Source organism: Pholcus phalangioides, unplaced genomic scaffold (assembly GCF_987345545.1).
Source record: "Pholcus phalangioides strain wild (caught in Gottingen) unplaced genomic scaffold, Ppha-v1.0 ptg000008l_1, whole genome shotgun sequence".
Classification (NCBI taxonomy): Eukaryota; Metazoa; Arthropoda; class Arachnida; order Araneae; family Pholcidae; genus Pholcus; species Pholcus phalangioides.
The window spans coordinates 29049327-29067673 of NW_028301601.1; the positions used below are offsets into that span (position 1 = coordinate 29049327).

The 18347-nt window shown below is 38.0% G+C and overlaps 2 protein-coding genes across 2 annotated transcripts; both read right to left on the bottom strand.

The window, feature by feature from the left end:
- Positions 1-6660: 6660 nt before the first annotated feature.
- Positions 6661-7165, bottom strand: LOC149084162 (centrosomal protein of 19 kDa-like). The gene is given in 2 exon segments (XM_089234510.1): positions 6661-6762; positions 6764-7165. Coding segments are annotated over 2 exon segments (504 nt in total).
- Positions 7061-11869, bottom strand: LOC149084163 (actin maturation protease). The gene is made up of 2 exons (XM_089234509.1): positions 10877-11869; positions 7061-7172 (listed from the first exon to the last, which is right to left on the bottom strand). The coding sequence occupies exon 1, from the start codon at positions 11664-11666 to the stop codon at positions 10899-10901; it is 768 nt and encodes a 255-aa protein (XP_089090635.1). The 5' UTR covers positions 11667-11869; the 3' UTR covers positions 7061-7172; positions 10877-10898.
- Positions 11870-18347: the final 6478 nt, after the last annotated feature.

The following is an 18347-nucleotide window of genomic DNA, read 5'->3' on the forward strand; positions in this document are numbered from 1 at the left end:
ATGTGCTATTTATTGTGCAATTAGTATTGCAATACTATTGCACTGCATTCGATAATTTTTGTTTATCAAATTATTTTTTACATTATCTGTATATCTATGCAATACAAAAATAATAATGCTCTATCAACGCAACATTAACGCAAATAATTTTCGCGATGAACTTCATCGATATCTCGACATCAACCTTGGAAATCATTATTTACGTCCTGCAGTTGCCATCCGCAATATTTTTTTGCAAATTGTGAAAATTCATGCTCTTGTTATTCTAATTTAAAAGATTTATTATATTTTAATCATGAAGTTTTCTATATTATTTTTTTATATTCAAATACAGGGTGGGCAAAAAGTCCGTAGAAACTTTAAAAATTCACCCGCGGAACATTACCAGATTACTTAAGTGATTCGTGGCATAATTACGGATCACTTGAGTGATGCGTGGCACAGTTCGAGAGTACTTAAGCATCCCGAAAACATTTCCAGAGCACTTGAAGGATCCGTGAAACATTTCCAGAGCACTTGAAGGATCCGTGAAACATTTAGAGATCATTATAGTGGCTCCGTAGGGGACTTCGGTAGAATGTTAGTTCAGGTGCCCAATAACTATATCGAAAAGTTTTTTTCCGTTATTGGCGCACCGAATAAGATATATGCCATTAAGAATATTTCATATCTTCATAAAGGATGGTTGATGACGTAAGCATCATCCAAACCCCCTCCCCTAGAACCCCTTAATACACATATATGAAGTCGTCTTACCCTCCCCCATCAAAAGTCAGCAAATCGGAAACCCCGCCATTGATGCTGACGTAATACTTGAATGACCCCCTCAAAAGCGAGTACAGAGAGGGAGCTTCTTTATTATTTTTTTAAGCCGCTTGAAAGTTCTACATTCTTAATGCAGCTTTATTTCAAGTCCAAGACTTTTTGGCCGTCATCATCTTACTCACCCTTTCCGCCTGGTCGGAAATTCTGAATGAAAAAAAAAGTTAACCAATGGACGGTCACATTAAATAAGCTTGGCAACTGTACGAGCGACGTATTAACTTTTTGCAGATTATGACGATTCTACTTACAAACAGCACTGAGCTATAAGTAAACTTATACTTATTTACTTATAGCTCAATGACAAACAGCTATTATAGTACTTTTACTTTTTTTGTAAGTAAGCTGCTGCTACTACCAAGGTTTCTAGAATATATACTAGAGGCTACTACTTTTATTTTATTAATATTTGTTCCTCTCTGACAACTTATCGGATAACTTTTTCATAACTATAGTCTGTTTCAGGTTAACTTTGCAGTGAAGAGAAAGGTAGAGAGTGTATTCCTTCGCCGCAAAATATAGTTCTCATACATCGGAGGTTTAAGATGAACCTTTATACATAATATTTCAATTTTTTATATGATTTTGAAAAAAATTACTGAAAAAAATCGTTTTGAACCGATGTTTACTTGTTTAAAATTTTTAAATTATAAAAAATATTGGTTACCATTATTAAAAATCCATAGCAACGGCAACGACACTCTGGCGCGATATCCTAGAAATTTTCCCTGCCAATATCACTGTCGTGTTTTTTTTTCGTACACAATTATATACTGTATATATACATTTTTTTTTTTTCGTTATTTGGTTGAATTTTCCATAACGATACAATTTTTCATTCAGTTTTACAGGCAGTTATAGGCAAATATTCAATCTTTTTTTTTTCTCCCAAAAATAGGCTTCAGAGAGTTCAGATATTCACTCATAGATTACAAGAAGTGTTTCTCTTCCACGAGAGTGCCGATACTATTGTGACTTGTGAGAGACCCTCCATGGGTGCAGAAGTTTTGGTTATAGGTCCTCCTTTTTTTAATTATTTATTTTTTGCCATGTTTATGGGATAGTTTTAGTTTCCGATCACGGAGAGTGTTGACAGAGTCGCGACTTCCACTCACACACGAACGGACGCCATCTTCCACCCACCTGTTTCTCCTCATGCCCCTTGCCTTTAGCGTCTCTTCAGATACAATAAATGAGTGGGGGGGGGGGGGTCCACAGTGGTTTGGGCTTTCATCTGTTATGTGACAGTTGTGTCTTAATTTTCACCAGAGATAGCCACGCTAAATTCTCTGCTCTTCCATTCCTGAATACTATATTTCTGGTTTTTGAATATTCGTTGTAAACAAAACTCCATAAGAATAATCCGTAATAACCATGAGCAGCACATCAACCGTAACAAAAGACTAAAGCTGTCGGGAAAACAAGTGTCATCGACGTATACCGTTCGGGGGAAGGGGAAGTCGAGTGACGGAAATTTCGGCAAGAAAAGTGAGTAAAAAAATTCTAAAACTTTTCCGTATCATTATTATTATTTGGTGCTATTCCTGCATTTACACGTGAAAACAGAGTTAATCTGCTTCTTCTTAATTTATTTAACATTAATTTTTTTCCATATAAATTGAAGAAAAAATTAAAAATCCCCAAGTTTTTGAGAGCCATGGTTAATATACAGTATTTTAAAATTACACGTTGCTTTCATAATATTGTTTAGATTTTTTTTCGTAAATAAATTTCAGCTGAGGGAAGGGAAATATTGCAGAAAAATATGACTGTTTTTTAAAATTTTTAATGTTACTTACGGCATATCAATGAAGAGTAAGTGACACGCTGATAGAAGATAATTATTTTTTCAACACTTTCTAATCAAAAACAAAACAAATGATTTCAAAAACCTCACTTTAATTTCTGAAAGTATCGGCTATGGTTTTCTTTTAATTCTATGATTATTACTAATCTAACTGTGCAATTACGTTACACGTAAAAAAAGATTTTTCTCAGTGAGATTGGCGAGAATCGGCCATACCTTACCGAGGCCGCGCATCGATACATTGGTTAAGAGGCTTTCGTTCCCATAGCAACGAGTGATGCGGTTCCCTCGTAGCTTCCCCTTCACTGCAAAGTTAACCTGAAACGGACTATAGAGCCCGGATTATGCGCAAATGCATACGTGCATATGCAAATTTTGACCTTTTTCAGCAATGCATACAAATATATAAAATTGAGGAATTCCAGAATAAATGCATATTTTTTAAGTTTAACGAAAGTTCAGTTACACATTTTTATAATTTTCGAATGAGTTATGGCTTTTAAAAATGCACATGAATAATCATTGGTGTACGTAAAAGGCGGGGGGGGGGGGGGGGGGGGTTGAGCCAAGATCATGATGTTTTTGCAGGAAAAAGCGTAATACCCCCCCCCCCAGAAGGGAAAAAAAATCTGAACCCCCCTCGAGAAAATTCTGCGTACACCTATGTGAATAATAAGCAATTGACAAGTGTTCGTATCTTACGTAAAAGATAAACAGCATGAGTTTTTTTAATGAATTACCAACGATGTTTGTTATATTTGATGGTATCCGTTGTTAAGACTGGATTAAAAACATTACTTATTTCACCTTGGTTAAAATAGAGCGAGTATTAAAATTTTCCATAAGTTTTTTTCAAAAATGTAAGAGACGAATCAATTGGTCTGTAAAGAAATAATAAATTACAGTGAGCATCAGTGCCGTCTTAACGCATGACCCACCCGGGCGCCTCAAGAGAAGAGGGGCCCCACAAAATAAGATCTGGTTGAAATTTTCTAGAATTAACCAAGTGGGGCCTCAGAAAAATCACTTGGCCCGAGGCCCATGATGCTCTTAAGACGGCCCTGGTGAGCATCACTCAGGGCCGCAACTAGGGGTGGGAAGGGGGAAGCAGGCGGGTCCCAGTGCTGCTGGACGGAAGGGGGCACCGAACAAAATTTAGAATTGTGGCTTTTCCCGGCGTTTTGTTTCTGCAGCGCTTTATAATCTATATATATGAAATTGATTTTCTGTGTGTGTGTGTGTGTGTTCTCTATACAAATCTACAATTTTAGATCGATCGCCGCCAAATTTTGCATGTATACCAAATGGGACCCGACTTGAACGATAGGCTACTTTAAAATTTCGTCAGATCAGGGCAAATGCCCAAAATGGGCAAAAAAACTGTCTGGGCCTCAACAATCACTTTCGGAACGTTTACTTTGGTTACCGTGGTTCCCTAGCAATGCGTGTAAGACGTGTATATGCCTTTACAATGGTTTTTCATTTCTTCAAGACTGTCAGTAAATAAAATATGTATAATATTTTTGCCTTTATAATGGTTTGCCACATTTTCAATATTCCCAGTAATGAGGTTTTTGAATGACGTCATAATCATCATCAGCATCGCTTTGAGGGTCAGGAAAAGGGTGATCCTCATAGAAATCAGTGTTAAAATTGCCGATTTTAATGTTGAAATTCGGAAATTAGCTGGGGTTTTCTGTCGCATCAATAGTTTTAAAAATTGTATTAAATACTCGATTTTTTGAAATATTGAGTTCGCTTAGAGATATACGAAGCCCAGGAGATTAAATATGAAGTAATTATCCGGACCTACTTTCGAGTTAGATATTCATGCAATAACATTGATTTCAACTTTTTATTTATATCTTCTCCAGCATGAAGATTAATGTCTCCGTATTGTCTTTTAATATTCAACTGCATAAATTCATAGTTTAGGATGTTTTAAAATTAATTATGGGCCGTAAAAAGTATATCGAAAATATTCCACAGCTTTAATTAAGTATTTTTGGAAACTGAAACAGGCAGAGATGGATAACTTGAAGTTCAGGGGGGGGGGGGGGGCAATCGAAATACCTATCACCCTTTTTTAAAAAAGAAAAAAAAATATATTTATTTTTACGTTTCTTTAAATCTAGATTTGTTTCTTTCATAAGTCGCGCAGGAAGTCGCCATATTGGTGAACTTAGACAAGGTTTGCATGTCCCTCAAAGAAAGAGGGAGATATCACGTGATCCAAAAAAGCCTCATTGAAAAAACGCGGCAACGCCGGGTATTATAGCTAGTCAGAAATAAAAAAGAAAACAGGAATCGAACAGAATTCCATTTGATTCCTCTGTTAGGTTTTATTAACCAAAAACCTAACTTTCTCATCCCGCGACAATGCTGTTGGTGATTAAGAAAGAATCATCCAATTTCAAAATGATTCTACAATTGAAATCGACCATTAACAAAAATTGTTCATAAAACGTAGACACATTTCCCACGTATATTAACATATTACTTATCATTCTATTTGTGTGCTTTTAATTTTTAACACATACCGAATTCTGAAATCGGCTGATTCTAAGTCACCCAGTAAAAGTACTAACTTGACATCATCTGCAGCATGCCAGAAGCATGAATGTACAAATTTCCATTTGTTTTTTATCAGCTGCTTGGATATCTTGTTTTGCTACCTAAGTTGTGCCTGAAACGTGAATGCGTATCCCTATTGAAACACGTTACAAAACATTTTAGGAAATAATTTCCATCAAATAACATGGGTAGAAAAAACATTCAAACGTTATTTCCCACGTTCCCTTTTTTTTTTTGCAAGTATGTTGCACATTCGTGATTCTGACTGAAGGAGCCGATATATTATTGTAAATTAATTATTATTATTATAATATTATTAAATTATTATATTATTAATTATTATATCATAGATTATTGTAAATGTAGAATTGATAAAATTACATTTGATGATATATGGTATTAGCTCGGCTGCATAAAGGCATTCTTTAGTTTTGACTTTTTTAAATAAAAATGAATTTCTTAATTTGAAATATTTGTTTTAGAGAATCCCTCACGACCCCTATAGTTCATTGATGTGACCCCCTGGGGGGGGGGGGAGGATCACATCAATGACAGGTAACAGAACAAACTGTCACAACCAGGATCTGTCACTTACATGGTATAGGCTCATTGCCCTGGAGGGCGTGGTTGTGCTGGAGTTAATGAGGAGAGAAAAAAAATTGGGGTCCATATATATGTGCATTCAGATACAACCACAAACTACATGTGCGAGGTCAGAAGACATATACGAAGATAATCAGGTTACACAAGGAGTTCGGGAAGGAAGGGGGGGGGTCCTTATTTCAGGGTTTCGCTCTGATAATATGCATTCAAACATGAGATTCAAAGTAACATGACTAGTATAATATATAAACAAAAAAGTGAGACTACAATAAAATTCGGGGGCACTGACAAGTCATGTTCATTCAGATACAGTTTCAAAAACCAGTGTGAGGTTAGCATATACAAAAATAATCAGTTTTGGGGGTGAAGGGTAACCAAAGCTTCTAAAGGATGTACCTCATCCCCCAATTCTTGCTTTCCTAAGCAGAGCCGTAACTAAGAGTTTTTTTCGGGGGGGGGGGGGGGGGCAAAAATATGATTTTGCCGCATCCCCACCATGGTGAAATTCATTTTATAATGGTGTTTTTGTTCCCTCTACAAACATTTGCTGCCAGGGGCAGTTCCAGCCCTGGCCTCAACATTAATATCAAATAAATATTAGTATTCACTCAAGTAGATGCTTGGTCAGATAGGTCACGAACACATTTTGGCCCCTCCCCCCGAATTGATGAAGATGAGGTGCCCAGGGCAACAGACCCATTTTCTTCCCCCCCCCCCCCCCCAGTAGCCTGCCCTGTCAGTAATTCAGTACAAATGAATTTAATTCTGAAATGCACTCGGTTCGATATAGTATTTTTTAAACTTCATTAACAAATATATACAAAAATAAAACATTGTGCTGAAATTTCATCATATCATTCGTCGTCATCATACGGTGAATTTGGAAATTGTTCTTCAGGGAAATCAACTTGGACGTCATACTGAAATTCTGGATCATCCGGGGATTTTTTATTGCGCTTCGAACAATTCGTTCATGATAGTTTTCTTCCTCTCCAAGGTTTCTTCATTGACGAAATTCAAATCTTCATTCGGATCGATAGAGAATTCTTTTTCAACTTTGATGAGCGATTCCCCCAGAGTCCTGCCTTTCATGTTCTCCTGGAGTAGGCGGAGCATTTTTTCTATCCTAAAATCCTGAACATTTTTCAGATACGGCTGGTGGCGGCTTTTCAAATCTGCGAACACCGATTTGAGACTAGAGTGGCCACCGGTCGTCATCAAACCACGGACCGGCATTTTCCTCCGATGAAGGATTCCAGACTTGTCTTTATAATAGAGAACCAGGGCAGCTGGTTTGAAACAAACACCAATTTCAACAGGGTCAACACTTTCAACTGCTGTCGAATCCGTCATTTCCATTTGATTCCTGAAATATATATTTTTTAAATGTTATTAGTAAGTTACTTACACATGCTTTATAGATAGGTTTGATTTACACACTGCCCAAGACAGCAGGGGCGTTTAAATTTTTTAGATGTGTGGTTGCTCGGCTTAAGTTTTACATAGGGTACTTTGATTTTGAATTAATTCTGGTGGTGATATTTCTTTCTTTCAAACCAAGCATTGCTCCAGTCTGACGCCATGGGTACTTTACTGAAGAGTGAGTTGTGCCAGCATTGTGAGTCTGAGTACATATCTACCGTTGGGTGTCTGATTGTTTAGTGCTGCCATCTATATTTCAGAAGTGAAGTGTAATGATTGAATATTTGTATCGTTGTGGGTCTGTTGCCCTCTGTGGCAAGATTTTTTTAACAGGAGATCGGCTCACATTCGCTCGTCAAAGTTGGGAACCACAGAAAACCAACTTCAATCAACCCACCACTGTGGAAAGGGTAGGGTTTGAAACGGGTGTCCTTGCGATGCGATTCCGTCACTATGACCACTCGACCACTACAGCGGCTGGTGGTGTTCCGTCAAGCGGTAGAACATTCTACGGGGGAGCTCTGACTCTGACGCCATTCAAAGGTTATTCTGGCAGAACCTGCCCCCCATACAAGAGTTGTTTAGCATGATTTAGACACCCCTGAATCAATTTTGGGTAGAAGTGAGAACAAAAGTGTTATCATTCAAGTATTGTTATCACTTTTACAAAGAACGGAATGGACCAATATCATAACATGAGAAAAATTCTTTTATAACTATCACGGCTTCGGATTATGTTATCAATTTTTTTCTCACCGCAAGTTTTTTTTTTTGCATTCTGAAGCGTAAGGTTTAGCTAAACTTATTTTGTTTCCTATAATCGTTATCAGGCTGCAAGACTTATGTAGGAGACTAGAGGTGTTCTCTTCGCTCCCTTGTTGACAAACATTTCCATACTTAATGTCATAATCAGTCTGTAGTATTCGCTGGAATCCATGTATGTGTGGAGCGGCTTTTGCAATGGACTTCCTATAATAAAGGCAAATGTAAGACAAAAAAAAAAAGCCCTTTCATTCAGTTCTTGATAGAATAATACTTTTGGCTTGGGGGGGGGGGGGGGGGTCCGGACTTAGGAAAAAAAGGGGAAAAAATGGAGCGATTGAAAATTTTGCAACCAATTACGTGGGAAAGAAAAACTAAGTTGTCCCGTTTACCATACGTCCAGTTTTACCAATACCTGTTTATCATATGTCCGATTCAACCAAATGGGACATATGATCACCATACTTGAAAACAGGACTCTTTTCAGATATAGTTATCATTCGGTTATTGTTATGAGACAACCTCAGTCCTGATATGATTACATTAAGTGGCTTGGACTGTAATTTAATCACATCTCTGTAAAATCCCTTGTGTTAAGGCCAATGAAAGTGACCAGGTTCAGCTGTACAATGCATCAGCCTATTCTGAGTTTAGGAGACATCTTAAAAGGGAATCCTTTGACATCAATTTAAACAATATTATTCTCTTTAACGGTTTCACATTATTTGGAATTACAGTTGAATCTCGTTATAACGAACTCCAAGATACCAGAGACATCACTTTGTTATAACAAAATTTCATTACAAAGGAATTCCAAATTTTTAAATTGTTCCTATGTAAACTTATTTGAGGGGGCTTAAAAGAGTTTTCGTTAAAATCACTGCTACAACGTTAAAATGGGAAATATCGACTGTATTAGATCAAACCAAAATTCATTCATTTAATATTGCTTGCTCGAGGCCCATAAAAAAGAATGCATGCAAGGCCGTAGTGAGAAATTAATTTTTTGGAGGGTGGGGGGGGGGTGAAACAACTAATATTCCAGGTGGGGGGGGGGGATTATGCATGTTATTCCCTGCGCATCAGCCTCTTTCAAACATCGCTACATGCCTTGATGCAGGGACAAGCGAAATTTGATGCAAGCATTGTTTTGCAGTTTAAATGTAATCACCAAACTTTCGAATTTAGTTGAAAGAAGTATTTTATCATTGTTTCGATATTTTCAACCTCTTGGCCTAGATTTTTTTTCCACCTTTTTTTATGTGGAGCCTTTTTTAACCTTTGGCAATTTGTCACAATCAAAATTTCTTTGCCAAAATGGGATATGGAAATTTTGCCTCCGGCATTTTGCCCCCTGACATTTTGCCTGCCCTGACTATATGATTGACCAAGTCAGTTTGGGATTCATTGTATGAGTGAGTGACTGTTTTAATTATACCAAGTTAGTGACTGTATGAGTGGCCGCATAAGTGATCAAGTTGATGACCATACTCAGTCTCTCACCCCTTCAATAGATCACTCATAGTCACTTATTTATACAGTCTCTCAATCATAGTCACTTATTTATACAGTCCCTCACTCATATGGTCACAAGCTTAATCACACTCTGATATGGTCACTCATACGGTCATTAACTTAATCACTCATATAGTCATTCGAATGGTGACTCACTTATATTGCTCACTTATAGTTACTTACTTGGTCATTCATATGGTCAGTGCAGGCAAAATGTCGGGGCCAAAATTTCCTGGGAACGAAATGTACCAGGGGCGAAACGTCTGAGGTGAATTTAATTAGAATTTTTCAAACATAAACTATGTTCAATTTCAAATCAAAAGTACTTTCACAGGCAGATCCCCCCCCCCATTTAAAATAGAAGGGTGGGGGGGGGGAGCGTGTCCAGTTCATGAAACAAAATTTTTCAGGAGACTAAAAACACTATGACTAAGGGCCATTCAAGTATTACGTAAGCAGATTTTCAGTTATTTTTGACCCCCCTCCCAAGGCAAAAGTCACCAAAACATTGACCCCCCCCCCCCCCATCAGCAGCTTAGAATATTTAATATCTTCAAAAAGGGGTGGTCGATGACGTAAGCAACCTTCAAACCCCCCCCCCCCATCAAAAGTCAGCAAATTTGAAACCCCCTACCCCCTCGATGCTGACATAATATTTGAATGACCCCTAAGATCATTGCTTTCCAACCCCACCCCCATACATGGTTTTTTTTTGGTCTTTTATCACAGCAGACTGAAAGCATTTTTGTCAGTATTTTACGTGGTTGAAAGACACGTTACTGACCTGCGCAAAAGCTCACAAACATTAATTTCAATTTTTTTTTTTTGACTGAAAATGTTCTCTTCCCCATCCCCAACACTTCAATTACATTATAGGCATAGGTGAGAGGTGGACATTCGTATCCCCTTCCCCCATCCACTATACACAACCTCTGATATTCTCCCTGCCCGTTTGAGGACCCTGAATCTGCTTATGGGTAGGTTCTGTCCTGGTCCCCTGCTGCAAAGTCCAAAGGGCGGGATCTATAGCCAGGCCCTAGCCAGATTTTTTTTAACTGGCCTCCTCCATAGTTGATTCACAGTGTGAAAAAGCATTTAATCATAACAACCCTCTTGAGCCCTATCAGCTCCCATCCTTGTGGGGGCCATGGATTTTGAATACAACTCTGAGACAGGCTCATTTACAGGGAAGGGTAGATACTAAAGTCCAGGGCAGAAAAATTTGAGTAGCCCACATGTGACAAAATCATAAAACCACAACCGGTTATATAAACTTTACAGCACAACCCAAGAAATTTTTGAGATGAATAGTTACATTGTTGTTTTTCTCACATATTATGAAATAATCAAAATAAAAGCTGATTATATTACACGTAATATGCTACATATGCTTTCACACAGATGAATATGACGGGCGTAACATCACAGCCTTATCACGCAATTCGCCAAGAGCATCAATGCGAGGTAGTATCATTTTCGTAACATCGTGCTTGGGATTAACCTGTACCAGATTCCCATTGCTTTTCAATAACTCCTCGAGTGACCACACAGCGAGGTGCTTTGTTTTGCCATGGCGAGCATAAACTAGGACATTTTGGAAATCACTCAAATCAGCTGCGATTTCTCTCAGTTCACAGCCTCGTTCAAAATGCTGTACAGTTACAACGCCCTCGCATTCGTCCGTCGATTCCGCACCCATCGGCAGACTTACGAAGCAAACACCAGTTATAATTGCCCAATGAGCAAAGTTCCCTCTCCTGAAGCAAGGCACATGGTTACTATCTGCATCATATGGTATCAGTAAAGGATAACCGTCCAATAGCTGATTGATGATACGCTTCTTATTCGATGTCAGTTCGGTCAAGACACTTGCGCTGCATCCAAGACAAGTCTCTGCCAACGCTGCCAAGTTGTAAGCCGAGAACATTTCTCCTTCGACGGTGAAATTCATCTTCTTAGCAGCTTCAAATATGTCCTTGAAAGTTATATTGCTTTTCTGGAGTACATTAGCAGCCATTGCTAATGCAACTAATCCACAACATGGCCCTTCTTGTAAAATTGATTCTGTGTGGCAATAATAGGAAAGACACGTGGCATTTGGGGCGGCATAGAATCTTATTGAACTGCGAAGGGCAGTTTCAGCTAAATCTTTGTAATTCATGTTGAAAAAAAAATTTGTATATAATAAGAGAAAATATTTCAATAAAATACGTTTTAAGTAATTATACGGCTATTGAGACATTGATAAAGCTGTGACTAGAAATCAGTGAAATAAATGTATTTCGCCAACGCAAACATGTTTCATCATTAGTCATTGAGCGGTAGTGAAAAAAAAAATGAAAACAATACTTCAAAAAATACCGAAACAATGATCCCGTTGCTCCTCTTGGCGACGGATCTCCTCCATCTCGGATTAGCCAAAAATAAATCTCAATGATACGGAAGTTTCACTGAACAAAATCGTAACTCTACGATTGTATCGCTTTCCTTTCCCATTATAATTACTCTGACCATAATTAACTAACAAAAAACAAGAATTATATGATATGACCATATTATCCATTTTTTTTTAACATTTTCGTTTTTCAGGAGGAGAATCTCGCTGAAGGGTTGAACATATCAGAACACGCATGCACATTAACGAAAATGATATTTTCATGTAATAAATGCAGCGCTTACACGCAATGCAAATTTCTCCGTTTCTCAGATCTATTTTCATTATGAACCAATAACGAAGAAATGAGTCGAGTCCCTGGGAACGCATTCATACGCCCCGCAACCCTGTCGCGCTCCGTCCACGATTTGAGAGCAACCCCTCAACCTCGTGCACCTCTAGATATTCGTGGTGAAATGTAATTAAAAATACATTTAAAAAATGATTCTTTTCAGGATTTCCTGATAGAGTTTAAAAACAAAACACCGTTACGAATGGGATTCAAAACTTCGATTTAAAGTCCTACGTCCAGTGGAGTATTTACAGGGAGGCTTAGCAGGCTATAGCCGAGGGCGGCAAGTTGGGAGGGGCGGAAAATTTGAGGAATGAGTGACCAAGAAAAATTAGTAGAATGGAAGAAGGGCGGTGAAATAAGTATACATAACCCTCAATAAATCCACCTCTCCACCTCTACCCAGACAGCAAGGGACTAGGTCATGATGAATGAACGCCAGAACTTTGCCACTGGACTTATCCCGTTGCCGAGGTCTCTTTCAGCCCAGCTTCGCGGCAGAGTCTGGAACTAGGTCAGTGGATGACCAAAAGAGTGACCTAGAGCAACGTGCTCAACCTTTCATTGATTTGAAAACGTGTCGTAGATTGCTTCGGTGATTTGGGACTGTGCCGCGGAGCTTCTTAATTGATCTGTTATAGTGCCCTAGGTCACTTAAGTGATCTGGGAATGTGCCACTTAGTGTCATTAGTCAGTTCCGCAGAAGGAAGTGGTTCATAGCTAATTATTATTTTAATTAAAGTGAAACAAAAAATATTACACATGACGCTTAGCACGTACACAATCTCTAGTCTTCGCGAGTACAGATCTCGACTAATAACGAACTGACTTGGACGTACTACATATTTCGGTCGCCAAGTCACCACCAAAGTTGGCGAGATATCGTAGTTCAACATGTACGAACTTGAGAATGTATCTAAAAGAAAAAATACCCAATATAAAACGGTGATTCTAGAAATAAGATACCTACTGGCAGGCGGGGCCGGACTTGGGGGGGGGGGGGGTGGTGGTGGTGCGAAATGTGCGGTCGCACCGGGCCGCAAAATTTCAGGGGCCGTAATTCTTCCAAAAGAAAAAATTTTCTTACTCAGCAGATGTTTTGAAAATTTTTGACTAAAATTTAATTTTTTTCCCATTAAACTATTATTGATTGTGAAAGGAGGCTGTCAGTTTGAAGCCCCTATAATACCATTTTTAGTGGTATTAGGTGTGGCATTAGCTTATTCCAAAGAGGAAAAGAGTGTATGCAGGTGGTCACATTCTTTACCCCTGAAAAAAGTCTGGCCTTTCTTTCTGTCATTGAAGAATAACCAAGAAAAAAAACATACTTAGGTCATCAAACGAAAAGGAACACCACAAAAGAAATCTAGTAATTCCCCCCCCCCTTTGAAACCTCCCCTCTCGTTTGAGTTACCATCTGGTCTGGAGGTACCAATAGTGAGCACAAGGTGATCCGGCGGTGCTTCCACTATTGATAGTAGCCTGTAGCATGGACATCTTTAGATGATGACTGCCCGGAGCGAGGTAACTTCCACTAACCTTCGGAGTGTTAATTGCATGCCTTCCTGGGAAATTCTGAACTGTCATGTTTCCCTAGGGAGGCTCGAGAACTTCTTCGAAATTTTCAAACACCACCATCTGAATCATTCTCATATACTCCGGAAGATGGATATACAATGTATGAATTCTAAATTTTGACAATTTTTACTACTGAACTTCCGAAAAAAAACGTCTCTCCGATTTTTTTTTTCAATCTAATTACTCATTTAGTACAGTGCCGACATTGGAGATATTTTGTTTCATGAACAGAGAGTTGATGCATAAAAACATTTAAGAGCACTAAGGTCCGAAAATTTAGGATGTAGTTTAAAGGCTGCTTGGTAGTTCATTCTCTGATAAGACAATAGTTTGCGTACTATAAAATAAATCGTATCTGAGATTTACGCTGATTGCAGCTAGTGTTGTTAATATTCGATAACCTATATACCGGGGCGTCTTTTTGAATTTCGAATTTGAATATTCAACTATTAAGATTGCAATTTTGGATTTTATTTGTGGCAAAAAACTCTTGGTTTTAAACAAGTAATAACATCGAGGAGCTCACATAGAACGAGTCCTACTTATAGCGTTTTCCAAAAACTCATGAAAAACGTTGTAGGCGGGAAAACGCTTTAAACGAGAAAATTTCGATAAGTGTTAGTAAAAGTTAGGATGGCGAAAATAAGTCGTACTAAACGAGAAAAGTGGGAACGTTGAGCGGAATATACTTGTCGCAATTTTAAATTAATCTACATTTTCAAATACAGTTGTAACGTATTTAATAATGTTTTTCTTTATTTTTGGGAATCCCAGTATTTGATTCGGGAGCGACTGCATAAAATATTTTTGGAGGGGCTGCAAAAATTTTTTTGCACCGGGCCGCGAAATTCCTAAGCCCGGCCCTGCTGGCAGGGCCGCAACTGAATACTTGGTTAGCCGGGGCAACCACTCATTTAGTCACCTCCCTCGTAATGCTGAAGGATAGGTTGAATGGTGAAATTTGTGCCCCTTTTGTGATGCGCCCGGGGCACCAGACCCGCTTGTTCTCCCACTACTTGCGGCAATGCCTATTGGTAATATTATAGCCATTCTAACATTTAATGGTTTCTCCTTGGAGTGTTGTTACAGCCTTTATCTCGTCAACTGTTCGTCGTAGTGGTATGGTTCTGATTTTAAAAATTCTCAAAATGTGGCCAGAAATCACCCTGTACGAGTTTTGAGGGTGAAAGTGTACACAAAATAAAAAAAAGTAAATTTTTATATGATCCCCCCCCAACTTCCAATTGGGCAGTTGTTGCTCTTTCTCTTCTGAGCCCAACAAACAAATTCCATGTTTTTAACTGCATTATTCTTTGAGATATTTAAATTCAAAAATCGGAGACATGTCCGGGCTTCGGAGAATTTCGTAGCCCAATGCAAAAAAAAAAATTTGCGGCTCGTTTGTTCTAAATTTTTTTTTATGTAGTTGCTCCCCGACTTACAAACTTTTCGAGTTACGAGCATAAATCTTGAATGGGAAATTTTTTTCAGAAAGAACGCATTTTATTACTCTTTTTTCATTATTTCAGGAACGCATTGATAGTCTGGATCGTAATCAAACACGATTCATTGAGAGGGAATAGCATTCAAATTAATTTTACAAAATTTATAAATTATTAATAATAATTATCATGGTCCACCTGCTGACACTTCATCGTGGCTGGAATCATATTGAACAGACATAAATTTTTGTCATACTTTTAAAGCGCTTCATCATCTCCTTATCAAATATACGTTGCAATTCGATAACTTTGATCATTTTTAGAAATTTTTATTGTTGTTTTTGTTTAATTAATGTAAATTAATAGAAGTAAAAGAATCAAGTACTGAAATTCCATGACTCCCCCCCACAATGGTGGGGCTGACAGGCAGGATCGTCGTAATGGCATCATAGGCCCCGAGCAACGGGTTTTTTGGAGTCCCTATCAGAAAAATTCTCGAAAAATCCAACTACGTCTCGTTTTTCTGAGGCACCTCTTTTCTTGAGGCCCTTCGGGCACGGCGCGGGGTGTGGGAGGCATGCGTTAAGACGGCATTGCACCACTGGTTCGCACCAGGACCAGGCGTCCTCCTTTTTCAGTTTTGAATCTGGTAACCTTATCTGAAGGCCACATAATCCGTATTCTCACTTATTTGTTCAACCATCCGTATTGTCCGAATTTTTTTGTGGAAAGAAATAATTATTTTTTATACATAAAATCGATTATTGCAAATGTACAAATTTTGTTACCGAACTCTTTCTATCTGAATGAAAGAGATAATAATAAAATTAATGAAAGAGGTAATAATAAAATTAATGAAAGATAATTCCAGAATGAAGAAAAGAGATAATTCCAAAATTGATGAAAAAGAGATATTCCAAAATTAATGAAAGAGACGATTCCAGAATTAATGAGATATAATTTCAGAATCAATGAAAGAAATAATTCCAGCATTAATAAAAGAAATAATTTCAGCGTTAATGAAAGAAATAATTTCAGCATTAATGAAAGAAACAAATCCAGAATTGATGAAAGCAATTATTCCAGAAGTGATGAAAGAAATAATAATTAATAAAGGAAATAATTCCAGTATTAATGAAAGAAAATTCGAGAAATAATGAAAGAAAATTCCAAAATTAATGAAGAAAAATTTCAGAATTGATAAAGGAAAATCCAGAATTGATGAAGGAAAATTCAAGAATTGATCAAAGAAATTATTCCAGTATTAATGAAATAAATAATTAATCTTTTTCAAATTAAGGACGAGTTCCCAAGTCAGAGAAACAGTAGTTTTGATCCATTTTTTGCGCACGCGCACTACAGATATGACTACAGCATGAATTTTACAGAGTTGCCAGTGTGTGATATGGCTTCCCTCTGCACCATGTTGTAACCAGAAAAAATCTGATAAAATTTATTATATTTTATAATGAAATTTAATTTTAATTTTCAAATTTTTTTAAGTGCATTTAATGTACTATCATGTAAAACGTATCATTAAGGCATATTATCAGATTATTTGAAATAAAAAATTTAATGACAGTGAATACGCAAATAATAATAATTACGGTATTTAGCGTAAGTACAATCAAAATATAGCTAAATAAGTGCAAATAATAATAAATATGTATAAAGATTGCAACTATTGAAGATTGAAAAAAAAACACATGAGAACGAAATAGGACGAGCCGTTAATGCCAAAAGGCACAGTGACACGATTGGCTGTTGGGGAACTGACTTATCAGTTTGTCATATTTGGCAAGAAATCATACTTTTTCATCATTGAAACAAGTCGCCAAGATGACTTTGTGTTGCTATCTTTTAAGACAGAACTCTGTCGGGAAACCTCATGACCATTTACTCTGTATTTTACGGAACAAAATTACATAGAACTCTGAGAAAATTTTAAATTTCCCGTTATCACGTCATTTCTAGTAAAAGTCATTTACTGGATTTTTGTCTCTGAGAGATATTGGGTGCATTCAATACCACTCTGCTGTTGTTACATTACGAATGCTCAACCCATGGCCCGCGGGCCAATTTGGCACTCAGAGTGATCTGATGTGACCCGCGACCTCAAACTTAATTTTGTAAAAATTTACAGATCACTTGAGTGACCCGCCGTACAGTTCCTCGCACACTTAAACGGTCGGTGGCACAGCACTTAAGTGACTCGTGGAACATTTACAGAGCACTTGAATGACTCTTGGCACAGTTTAATATCACTCAAGGGACCAGCGACATATACACAGTTCACTGAGCAACCTACGACATAGTTCTAGAACACTTTTGAGTGGACCCGACATATTTCCAGATCATTTAATTATCCGCGGCACATTTTATGTCACTTAAGTGATACAATTCCACAACACTCAAGTGGCCCGCGACACATTTATGAACCACTCAAGTAACCCACGACGTATTTACAGATCAATTAAGTGATGTGCGGCACAGTTCCAGAGTAATTAAGGGACGTGTGACATAGTTTCAGAGCACTTGAACGGCCTGCGATGCAGTTTCACATCACTCAAGTTACCTGTGGCCTAGCTCTAGATCACTCAAGTGGCATCCGAGGCATATTTCGACATGATTTAAGTGGCTCGCGACACATTTTCAAATAAAGTGGCCCACTCTTCCCCCAAAGGTTGAGCACCATTGCATAAGGGTAATTGAAGCGAGAGGGTCCATGGAAAAATTCCAGTTGGTCCGTGTAAGCTTGGAAGTGAAAACATTTTCGTCATTATTCTTATCAGTGGTGCTTTAACAATAAAAGAGCCACTAGATCAATGGACCCCAGGGGCGAACAGTTGGTCTGGTGCCACGGACCAGTGGGGACGAAAATTTCATCCTTTAACCTCACCTTCAACATTATAAGGACAATACCGTCTAGAGCAGAAGGCAGCAGCTTCTGCTCTAGACGGTATTGATAAGGGGGTGCCCAAGCATTTAGTTGCGACTCTGCCTACGACCGTAGCCAGAAATTAATTTCGGAGGGAGGGGGGGGGGGGGTGACAAAAAGTAGAATAGACGATTGTACCATGTTGTTATATATATATT

Bases quoted from the DNA above. Each gene is read 5' to 3' on its own strand.
- LOC149084163 (XM_089234509.1), bottom strand. From the start codon at position 11,666: ATGAATTACAAAGATTTAGCTGAAACTGCCCTTCGCAGTTCAATAAGA.